At 36.7% G+C, this 12,500-nt stretch overlaps 1 protein-coding gene across 1 annotated transcript in view; it reads left to right on the forward strand.

The window, feature by feature from the left end:
• The window catches only part of LOC127837708 (hillarin-like), a 19,655-nt gene that overhangs the window by 4,549 nt on the left and 2,606 nt on the right, over positions 1-12,500 (forward strand). The window contains exons 2-10 of the mRNA XM_052364986.1: positions 5,827-6,064; positions 7,159-7,272; positions 8,105-8,331; positions 9,161-9,369; positions 9,886-10,124; positions 10,418-10,948; positions 11,196-11,324; positions 11,665-11,839; positions 12,174-12,454. Of these exons, the coding sequence (XP_052220946.1) occupies positions 5,873-6,064; positions 7,159-7,272; positions 8,105-8,331; positions 9,161-9,369; positions 9,886-10,124; positions 10,418-10,948; positions 11,196-11,324; positions 11,665-11,839; positions 12,174-12,454 (2,097 nt within the window). The 5' untranslated portion in view covers positions 5,827-5,872. The remainder of the gene's footprint in view (positions 1-5,826; positions 6,065-7,158; positions 7,273-8,104; positions 8,332-9,160; positions 9,370-9,885; positions 10,125-10,417; positions 10,949-11,195; positions 11,325-11,664; positions 11,840-12,173; positions 12,455-12,500) is intronic.

The following is a 12,500-nucleotide window of genomic DNA, read 5'->3' on the forward strand; positions in this document are numbered from 1 at the left end:
AAATGTTCATGTGTGTACTTGCTTCTATTGTTGATATTTATATAGATGTACATGTACAATATCAATCAAAACAGCACACGCTAGTGTCCAAATTATTTCAATTTTAAGATCCTGTTTTATGGCAACAAAAACAGCTAATGTAACCCTGCAGGCTGAATCTCTGCGTTTTAGCAACATAGTCGTTGCTCATGCTGTCAAAAATGTGGCATGTGCACTTTAAACTCAAAAGCATTTATTCACTGCTATCTAAATAGTAGAGCTTACACAAAGCCGCCTACTATGTATGGTACACATGTTTTTATCATCGTCATCACGATTCTATCAATATATACGTATTGCCATCGACCTGAATTCCTCGCTCACATTAATCATTTAGTATCAATTTTATAATCTCTCAAAGTACAGTGGATACCCCATCAAAGTTGCTAAATCGATACCGCTTTCCTCGCGATAGGTTATCTCTGTCATCACAGACAACGTCTTTGATTTTCTCACACGATTTGTCGTAACTGTGTACCACAACAAAGACCAATCCTGATGCATGATATTTCCGCAACACGAATAAAACAGACGAAGATCACACAAATTCCTTCATCATCACCGTAACTACTATCATCATCCTAATCTTCATCCTCATTCTCCTTCTCCTCCTCCTCATCATCATCGTCATCATCATCAACAACACGACCACCATCATCATCATCATCATCATCATCATCATCATCATCATCATCATCATCATCATCATCATCATCATCATCATCATCATCATCATCATCATCATCATCATCATCATCATCATCATCATCATCATCATCATCATCATCATCATCATCATCATCATCATCATCATCATCATTATCATCATCGTCATCATCATCATCATCATTATCATCGTCATCAACATCAACATCATCATCATCGTCATCATCATAATCATCACCATTATCGTCACCTTTTTCATCATCATCATGTACTTAATATTCAAGCGTTTGCCTAGCAAAGCGGTTTAACATTCATCCTGATATAATTTAGCAGTCGTAGTTTTAATGGCAATTACTTAGGACAAATGTGTTGGCATAGAATAGCTCATTTTCTCAGTATTTTTAAATGTCTGCTTGTTTTTTATATAATAATATCATACCTTTTTGAGCTTATATAGTCGATAATTGCAATTTCTATAACTTTAACTTCATGTTCTCCAGATTTATCTAAAGACCTTGATGTTGCCTTCAAAATACTAAACCAGTTTCTCAATTATATGTATTTAATCGAAAATCGTTGAACCCGGTCACGTGATATTGCCTTAGTGTTTGACCGGTGTTTATTTCCAGCGTTATTCAATATTCAGTCAATATACCCACCTTTTTATTCGAATTGATAGCGTTTTCACAGAATGCAAAGACAATGTAAACACGTTTCAATATCGGTGAATTTCCAACAGCGCATTAAGCTTAAAAGAAATAAGACATTGCGGGTGGAAGAATTTACAAATGCGATACACTCTTTATCTTGACGAAGTGGATTCACACAATATACCGGTGAGGATTTGATAAATTTACTGATTTAATGATAACACGAAATTTGCTTTGATTTTGCACGTAAAGTAACTGAAATGAAACATCCAAAATACGGTACGTGCATATTGTAGTGTTGGTAATATTTTTGTAATAGTGTAGTAAAATAACGTACACACATTTTTCACTGCAACGTTTTTAATTGTGTAGACTTGATTAATGCGAAATAAGTCGTTGTATCTTACTTAAACACCATTTAGAGTAAACTACTTAAGCACAACAACAATATTAACCTTTAAGTGTTGTTTTTCTGTTAAGGTTACAGTTAGTGGTTATATTGAATATTAATGAGTATAATGTACAATCATCTTATCAAACTGTTCACTGTGGGTGTGACTCAATTGCCAAAATTATCGATTTAACTTAAAATTGCAAATCTAAAAAAATTCTTACTGTCGATTTCGTTTTTTTTCAAAAGCGTGTTATTTGAGTATAATGTGTATCGCTTTCTCTCATCGTATCGCCCCTCCTCATCGTATCGTCACGTAATGAAAATCGATAAGAATCAAGGCTCGCGCTTATCCGAAGTTGTCCGAATACGGTTCGTTTATTGCAAGCAGACGTATTTTGCCTTTCAACATTGAAATCATGCGTAAAAAACAGGTATAACACATTTAATCGTATTAAAAACACTGGAGTTTCAAAAAATATTTCGCAATTATCACTCTAAAATGTTTTAATTCCCAATATTTACCGTCTACTTCTGCGAATCTTTTTGCATCCTAGGCTAACCTTGACATTGCCTGTTCACCGCATGCAGATGCTTTATGTATACGATAGTTCAGTAGCTGTAATCTATCGCTTCAAATACACCACATTCACGTCCAAAAATTAACGCGCAAATTGCCTTTGTAATTTTACTCTCATTTATTATGACGTGACCATAAATCCAAAAATATCTAAATTGTTTTTGAGAAAAGTGTGTGCATGAGTAGGGTTAGTGACTAAACTTGTGTGAGTTAGGGAGCGACTGGGCGATTGAGTGAGTGTCTGGGCGAGTGAGTGAGTGACTGGACGAGTGAGTGAGTGACTGGGTCAGTGAGTGAGTGACTTGGCGATTGAGTGAGTGACTGGGCGAGTGAGTGAGTGACTGGGCGAGTGAGTGAGTGGGCGAGTGAGTGAGTGACTAGGCGATTGAGTGAGTGACTGGGCGAATGAGTGAGTGACTGGGCGAGTGAGTGACTGGGCGAGTGAGTGAGTGACTGGGCGAGTGAGTGAGTGAGTGACTAGGCGAGTGAGTGAGTGAATACAAAATACACATTTTAAAGATAAAATTTTCCTTTCAGGAAAAGCCCAATAGGTTTTTAATAAATAAAATAAAGAGGCGTCAATATGATATCGAGTCATTGAACCTCGCGTATAAAGCAGTCCACGAGAAAGGCGTTAAAGTTAAAACGGCAGCCAGAATGTTTGGTGTTCCCCGTACAACGCTTAGAGATAGGGTGTCTGGCCATGTGAATCACGATAAAGCAGTAGTTGGCGGGGCCCCTATTTTGAGTCTCGATGAGGAGCGGGTACTTGTTGATTACGTGGAAACACTAGCGCAGCTTGGGTACGGACTCACCAATGAGAGGCTAAAAACACTGGCAGGCGACCTGGTCTTCTCGTTTGGAAGAAAAAAGAACAACAAACCAATGAGCAACAATTGGCTTTACGGATTTCTTCACAGATGGGAACACCAAATCGCTTTGCTTTCTGCTAAGAGGCTGGAGAGTACACGGGCCAAGTCAGCAACGCCGCAAGCTGTTGACATCTACTTTAAAAATCTACTCAACACATTGACAACGTACAATCTCCTAGACAAACCACACTTAATCTTCAATATGGACGAAACCGGCATAACCCCAGAACACAGACCTCCAAACATTATTGCTCCCGTTGGTGTCAAAGCACAGACCATAACTTCACCACGTTCCACCACAACGACCATAATTTGATGCGCAAATGCCATTGGAAATGCACTCCCGCCGTTCTTCATATTCAAGGGGAAGCGATTCGATCCTGCATTAATGAGCGGCGCATCAGCGGGAGCATACTGCACAATGTCCGAATCCGGCTGGATAAATGGAACGATATTTAAGGAATTTCTCCAAAACCACTTTCTTCCACACGTCGGCAACATGAACGCCAATCCCAATCAACATGCATTGTTGATTTACGACGGACATGCTTCACATGTTTCGATAGACACCATTGAATGGGCCAAGAGCCATAACGTAGTTCTGTTTGTGCTACCTGCTCATACCTCCCATCTTCTCCAGCCGTTGGATGTAGGCGTTTTTGGACCCTTCAAAACGTACTACAATGCGGAATGCGCATCGTTTTTGACAAAAAACATGGGGCAGCAAATTACTAGGTATGAACTTTGCGCACTAGCTAGTAAAGCCTACCTAAAGTCAATGACACCCGCAAACATACAGTCGGCTTTCCGAAAGTCGGGCATTTTCCCCTATGCAAATGATGCTGTGCCAAAACAAAAACTATTCCCTTGTGAAAGCTTTCGCGAAAAGGACCCAATCGGAAAAGTGAAGGCTTTAAAAGGCGGAGAAGAAGCAGTGAAGCTGTTCATGGAACAACACATCAAAACATCGCAGGACCTTTGTTCTATCAACAAAGCATGTCCGATGTGTAAATGTTCATGTCGCATGAAGAAAGATGAACAAAAGGATGGGACGGTGAAGAAGCCGTCATCTGGTGGAAAAGAAATAACAAATGACGTGTTTCATTCGGAACTTAAACAATATCAAAAACATCGGGACAACAAATTGAAAAAAAATAATGAAAGCCAAGACACCTTGAATGCCATACAAACTCGTGAAATTCAGATGCCATCAACAAGTGGGATAAATCCCATTCGAAATGAATTTCATGATCTGTCTGACTCAGATGAAGAATTGGACGATGACATTCCGTGCTGTATGTGCAACCAGATCACACCGCCTACACTACGCAATCAACCTTGTCTGAAGATTGTAAATTGGGCCCAGTGCGACAAGTGCGATGGTTGGGTGCATCTTGCATTCTGCACTTCAGTTCGGGTCGTGAGGCGGAATAGTCAATTCGTTTGTCCAAAATGTCAAGACGATTTGTGAAATTAACCTTTACCGTTGGAAAACATTGACTTAAATAGTTAATTGTTGGTTTAATTGTTCATTTGTTATTGGTTACAATTGTGTATTGAATTGCGTATTTTATGTTTGAATACGCTTTCTGTTACAAATTGATTATATATACTTAAAAAAACTACTTGATATCCTAAACCGAGTTATTTCTTTTAACTTTTTCGTTGCCCCTGTTACGTTCAGAAGTTGTACTTCACTTTGCGAACTGAATTGTAGCATGAACTCTTGCCCTTTCCAATAATAAATAGCAACCAATCACGAGTGGCGATACAATGAGACAGCGCTCGAATGACATGGAGCAGGAGAGGGAGGTAAGTCCGGTTAATGTAAACCGATACCGTTTATATTTTTGTTCGGTCTTTCACCTCGAATTGACAGCTTACATGATAATCAACAAAACAAATACAAAATCAATGTATTAATTATTAACTTTAAACCCGCTAAACCCGTTATGAGTAATAAGAGGGTCGATACAACGGATGAACATGCTACGTAGCTTTATTTTAAGCACCATAACACAAGCGACCTTGTTTATGTTACGATTTACACAATTAATTATAAATTACATACGATATCGCAAAATTAAAAAAATAACACTAAATATTGAAATATTTTATTCACTTTAGAAACTCCTCTGTTCATGTGTCAAGGAACGTATGAAAAATTGAAACCGTTGTACATCCATAAAAAAATGAACACTAATACTAAAATAATATATTGCAATGATACAACTCTAAGATCATTGGAAATATGTTTTTCTTTACATACGCTAATTTGTTTATTAAAAGAAATAGATCGTTCTACATACAACACGCGGTAAACTGAAAACAGTAATTACAAAAGGGGTCACCACCTTGTAAAATATTTGACATTAATTGTTTGCTTAACATGCCTCTCAAATAAAGCACGCGTTTAACAAAGCTTGACGGACGTGTTTCTTTAAATATCTTTGTGTTATATGGTCTTTTATGCTGTTATTATTTTCTTCTGCAGGCACAGCATGCCTTGTAAATATACGAGTGTGTGCCTACGCCAATAGGCTAAGAGGCGAAAACTGTACAACGGTGCTTAGTTGGGTATTAATTTCAAATCATTAACATGTTTATGGCAATTTACATTTATTTTAGGGATAAACAAAGCCTCATCGCCTGAGAAACTTAAGCCCCATCAGTTATGGGGTGTGGCAACTCAACAGCCGTTGGCGAGGACACTAACAACAATAAAATCAACTCCAAGCAGGTCAACTCAGTGAAAGCTGCCGGAAACAAGCAGGCACTTGTTGTGGTTGCTAATGGAGCCGCTATTAAACGGACAGAGAAAGATGATGGCAATTCTAATTTAAAGCAAGAACCGGAAATAGAGGAGGTTACGTTACACTTGCAACTTTGTATTTTAACACACAGTTACTGAACACTCTAAACACAATTAGCACTTATACCATACGAGCCGCGTATTGGGTCTTATGTCAAATGATGCCAGCGTAGCGCCAGCCCAGCCTGCGCAGTCTCGTGAGTAGCTACTCCGTCCGCTAATGAGACCAATAACCATTGGGTGACTTTTAAGCGAACTGCGTAGCTTCTGAACAGCATGCGTAATTGTGCAGACGCATAAGACTCATTTTCGCACGACGATGGTAATACAAGTAATACTTTTTCCTTATCGACTTTAAACCTTGTATATATAATTATAAGAATAATGAAAGTATAGTTTGTTTGATCTCACATGTGCGAAACAAAAGTAATGACAGTAATTGATTTTTTTTAATTAAACGTAAAAGACTCGCTATAATCAACTGACTGACATGTGCTTTTTGAAATGACAAACATCGATACATAACCCACGTTAGTATATTAGATGCATTTGTTTTGAATCACGAATGCGAAGTATAATCGAGGGTTAATTTACAACATACTATTATTTAAAATACATTATTGCGATTGTAGCACAATCTTTGTCGTCTTAATCTGCTCCTTAATGTTTATTTATGAAAATTATACGTTTCTTAACTCCACTCTTTTTCTACGACAATCATATACCAGCTCCTAACAATTATATCATCTTACCATAACAAAACATAAAATAATGTCGTCAGATTCATCGATACAAATTAAAGATCCAATATGACGTCATATTGATCGATTCTTATTATGCAACATAGCTTAAATAAGGATTGATAACGTTTAATTTGAGTATATATAATTTTAGATTAAACGCAATATATAAAAGTTTAGTTACATTCCAGTGAATATAAAGGGTTAGTTTGCAACGTTCGTCGCATTGTTCAATGTCACGAAACTCTGCAAAACTCTTTTAAAACATAAAGCTCCGCCAATTATTGGTTCAGAATAACTCACACTTTATGTTTTACTTTGTTTATGGCGAAGAAGCGGTATTGCGATTCAGAACAGTAGACGATTTCGTTACATTACTTAAGTATATTTACACATGCGAATTTACAGATTGATGTTCGAAACATTCTATCTGGGTATCATGTACCAAAAGAACCTGAAAACCGGAAAGTCGATATCTTTAACAAAGACAAGATGAAAGAAGTGGACGCTTGGGCCAAAAAGGTACGCGCTGTGTTTGTCTTACATACTAACCCATACAAATATGCTCTTGGAAAACTAATACAAGTGCATAAAGTCACGTCCCCGATTAGCCTGTTCTGTCCGCCTCAAGTTAATTTTCTCTAAGAGGACACTTGCTTTTTACACAGATACAAACACAGCGTAAAGTTTCGTCCCTGACTAGCCTGTGCGGATTGAACACGCTTATCTGGGGCGACTCTTTACACACACGCATTAAACCCAATTTATTAGAGCGAGGTTATAATGAACACTCTCTGTTCTGACACGTTTATTTACTTAAGATCAACGATAGCTAATACGAGGTAAGTTTTATACGATGATTTTTTTTATTTAAACGTTTTAGGTCAATAACATAATACGTAACTGATAATAACAAAAGAACGTAATGTTTTGTATGGCAGCAAAGACAGCTCAAAATAATACAGTGACTGATGTTGGGTTTTAATTAAGATCAAACATATTTTGCATGACTGTATAATTTATAAAAAAATAAAAATAAAAACAACTTAAACAAAATAATTTCGTTTGGGTTTCAATGCAACAAAACATGACTAGCCACCGATACAGACATAAGGTATCTATATTGATGCATTTCAAAAATACGTTGCAAATGACATAAAAAATGCAAATGATCTCAAAATGCAATAGTTAGCATGGTTAATTCAAACGAATACTCACTGTGCGATTACGTTTGAGCCTAAGAAGTGAGCGTCGTTCACTGCAGTTCCAGATATGTATTGCTATCTCCAGACTCCGGATGACTTTGCGGTCAGTTATGAAGAACCAAATCCCATGTGCATATTGCTATTTTCAGACGCCGGAAGATCTTGCGGACAGTTACGAGGGGCTTATCAGCCATCTTACCAGCCATTGCAAAACAGACGTGGAGAAAGTGCGAGCAATATTCATATGGATGGCTTACCAAGATATTGACGGGGCAGACTACAGCAAGGTTACCGGGAATGATACACCTCGAGGAGTCATGAAGCTTATGAAAGATCGGAAAGCGAGTTATTCTTCATTCTTTGCTCTTCTATGTCGGTAAGAACGTTCTAACAGAAAGTCACTATGCTTTAAAATAATAAAGTTTTTATGAAAATCAATTTTTTATTTGTCTTGAAAATCAAAAGAAAATAAATCTTGTAATATAATTGAATTATACTTCATAATAAGTGGTGATTATATTTTACCTGATTGTTCCAAAATAGTCTTATATTGAACAATATGTTTTTTTTTCAAAAACTTCTATACTATTTTGCAACATTGAAATATATATGATTTGACAAAATGAGAATGTATTATAATAACGAGAACATTATATCCATTCATTCACTGGGATCAGAACAAACACCTTTGGGAGCAAATACCTAGCAACATGCCATTCAGCTTTTAGAACATTGCATTTTCAATATCTTGTAACACATACACATTTCGACCAATTAATCTATGAAAGGCGTTACAAACGCTGCATTCCTTTTTCGGCATTTAATTGATGAATATTTATTAATGAAATGACATCTTATATACTTTTATTGTTACGAGTTTTAGCTCATTTTTTTGTAATGCAATATAAACATTGCTTGAAAACATAATACTTGTTTTAAACAATAGTCAACATGTGTGGACATAGACAGCTGGCGTATGGCAATTGCATAAGTTTAATATGATGTACGGCTATTAGTGATCAACAACACAAAAAAGCATATATGAACTACTTAATAAAGTTATCATTTGAAATAACCGAACTACCGAACTATGTTTGTATTTGAATTTTTGTAATAAAATACACGTTTGTTTGCAATATATAATATGTATTTTTTAATTGGATGTGATCATTAATTATGTAGTGTATTTGAACATACATATTCAGACAAGCTGAAATAGAGTGTGTGGTGATAGACGGTTGGGGGAAAGCTGCAGGATACAAAGTCGGTGATACAGACATGGACTTGAAGAAATTTAGAAACTCCTGGAATGCAGTTTATGTGGCCGGAGGTTGGCGACTAGTGTTTCCTTTATGGGCATGCAGCGCGGTGATGGGACATTCCACGGGTGCTTACACCAAAGTAGAGGCTAAAGGTAAGGCCACTTGCATATGGTGATTATATTTACACCATGGTGTTTTGAATAAATGATAGTTAAACCCCTTCTACACATTACTTACTTATATTTCTATGAAGGCATTTATAATGATTTAATTTATTAAATTAAATTAAACAGACACACAACACTTGGTAAGCTTAATTAGCAACTGATATCTGGTCCTATACATATAACAATTATTTACAAACAACGTTAGTAGATGTAAGGATTACCTTAATATCATTCAAATTTTAATTAAATATATAAAAGTACATCTCAACTCAATTGTCATAATAACAGTTAACTATATGTTATTTCGAGAATAACAAATAAAGCGAAGAGTGACCGTTTAGATTTGTACATTAAACGAAAAATCTTACATTTGGTAATAGTAACGTGATATTAAAGAATGCACTATATTCTTATCTGTATAATTGTCTATACACCTTAGTTTTAATAGAATTGACAAATCATATAACGGATCATCAATTAACCATAAATCTTTATTTGAAGGACAAGCGGTCCGCGAAAAAGAAGTGCAGTCATCCGGGATTACAGTCAAGCATTTCAACGAGTACTACTTTCTCACAGATCCAGATGCACTTATATATGAAGCGTTTCCGGAGCAAGCACGATGGCAGCTTCTTTCGCGCCAATGGGACTTTTCAAAGTTTGCAGATGTTCCATATATTCAACCTGCGTACTTTAACTTAAAAGTGGATATCCGAAGCAAATTTAGCGGCCGTTTGAAGGTGTGGTATATATGTACATAATTGGTTGACTCCAAAAATATCAAAACTATTTTTGTTTATATACATTCAGACTTAAGCTTCTGTTGTTTTTAATCTCTGGGTAATACACACACTGTACTTATCATGTTTAAATATTGGATCCAAGTCCGATGTCACAGTGAACATTAAAACACCATTTAATGCGCATAACGAACATATCTGGTAATTTATGTTTGCGTGACACATTAATTTATGTACGCTATACTATGCACATGTACTTTCTACATTAGTATCTAGTGTTTTCCTATTGACAGTCAACAGATGGCGAATGCCACATTGAGCTGGCATGCGGAGACCCTTCCAATATGGGCATGACCTACGAACTCTTCTACAACCATCTCGAATCAGGCCATGAAATCGATGCAAATTTACAACTCAATAACTATGTGCTGCTTAACCGAGCGGGTAACCGTTGGGACTTCGGAATCCGATTCCCCGAAGCCGGAGTGTACAAGTTTCAAATTTTAGGCGGAAAAGGATATGAAACGGACCTTTGTGCTTTCAAAATAACCGTCGATGAGGCAATGGCGGACTGCAAACCTTTGCCGTTTAACCCGGGCAAAGTTGGATACGGGCCCACCATGGATACTGAAATCGCTGGACTAAAGGCAGTGTCGCATAAAACTGGTATTGTTAAGATGTTTGCAAATAAAACAATGGAGTTTAATTTCACGTTAACGCGCGACATTGTTGTGCGGACAGAACTTTTGCACGCTACCATAGCAAAGGAAGATCTGCAGAAGTATTGTAAAATGACGCAGAAATCCCGCAACGTCAGTGTCCAGGTAAGTACAAAGCTTGTGCTTTAACACTGTGAAATAATACTCAAATTCATAAATGTGCGAACGTTGTTAATGTCTCCACCCTTTGTCTAATTGATGAATGACGTTACAATAGGTTGCTTTTATATATTTAGATAATTACACTCTCTGGTTTTCGGTGCACAATATCACAACATTTAAAATGTGTAATTTAAGCATGCGAAAAATGCGCGTTTTGTAGTACGTAATGTTGTATTATTTATCAATCAAGGTTTCTGTACCAGAGGATGGGGAGTATGCTTTGGCTTTGCACGCTCAGCAGAAGAACAGGAGTGATTATGACAACGTCTGTAACTATCTTCTGACATCGGAGAAAAAGAAGAAGAAACGAGAGTGGGAGGTTCGTGTGTGCTTATATGTCATTGAAAAAATAAAACTATTATACTTATTAGACAAATACAGTATACTTATTTTTTATGTGTAAGCTTTGTGAAAAAGGTAAGATGTGTCAACATAACACATATCATTCTTTATTTATTAGGTCGTTCAGGGTAAACAATTGGCAAATATGCAATCATCATGTATTATACATAAAATAAAATAAAACAATATCAGCACATTTGATTGGTGTGTGTAACTCGCTGCAAACCTAAGAGGTATTAGGGTGTGTTTTGTTTATAATAATTGTGAACACGAAATCAATTAGTCGATGTTATTATGAAATGATACTAATAATTTAGAATCCCATTGAGAAAAGGACTAGAAACAACGTGTCAGTTTTAGCAAAAGCGAAAGGGACTAAATGCGTTGAGGAGCTAGAAGGAGAAATAGAGAAATTCCAAAAGTTGGAAATGGAAGATAAGGGAGAGCTACAAGCGGCTCAGGACGCACTGGAGTATAAAAAGGACCAAAAATGTGAGAAACCATTACTTAAATTTGTATTTGTGTGTGTGTTGTGATAGTTGAGTTTAAAACTAGACTAACTGTGTTAGACTACACTATTTTAGAATATTCAGAATACATTGTTATATTGAACTTGTTTAGAGTGTTCACCGGTATACACGGTATGTCGACGGTATAGTCATTTTGGTTATAAAACGCACATGATTTTGAACATTTAAATAATAAAATGATATATGCCATCAACATGCCCTGAATCCTATGTCATTATAAATCAATATCTTCTTTCATACAACTAATGATACATTTTCAAATGGAGCATTATCTTAAAATGTTCATCACATGTCAGGTCTCAAGGACGCAATAAATCGGCGCAACCTAGAAAAACTTGAAATCGCCATCAAGCAAGGTCATAACTCGCGGTTCAAGGAAAAACTGTCCCGCTTAATAGAGGACGCGGAAGAGTTGAGGAACCATCTCGTGCATCTAAACAAGATTGCGCACGATATCCTCGAGATGAAGCAGTCCACCATATCCGAGCTCCGCAGCTACAAATCCCCTCCGAACATCATCTTTGACATCATGCAGTCCGCGTTCCTGATGTTGGGTGAAACAAGTGAACAACTAGAGGTAATAGGAAGCAATGTATGCAGACATTTCAGCAATCTCCTTCGAA

The sequence above is a fragment of the Dreissena polymorpha genome, chromosome 7, assembly GCF_020536995.1.
Source record: "Dreissena polymorpha isolate Duluth1 chromosome 7, UMN_Dpol_1.0, whole genome shotgun sequence".
Lineage (NCBI taxonomy): Eukaryota > Metazoa > Mollusca > Bivalvia > Myida > Dreissenidae > Dreissena > Dreissena polymorpha.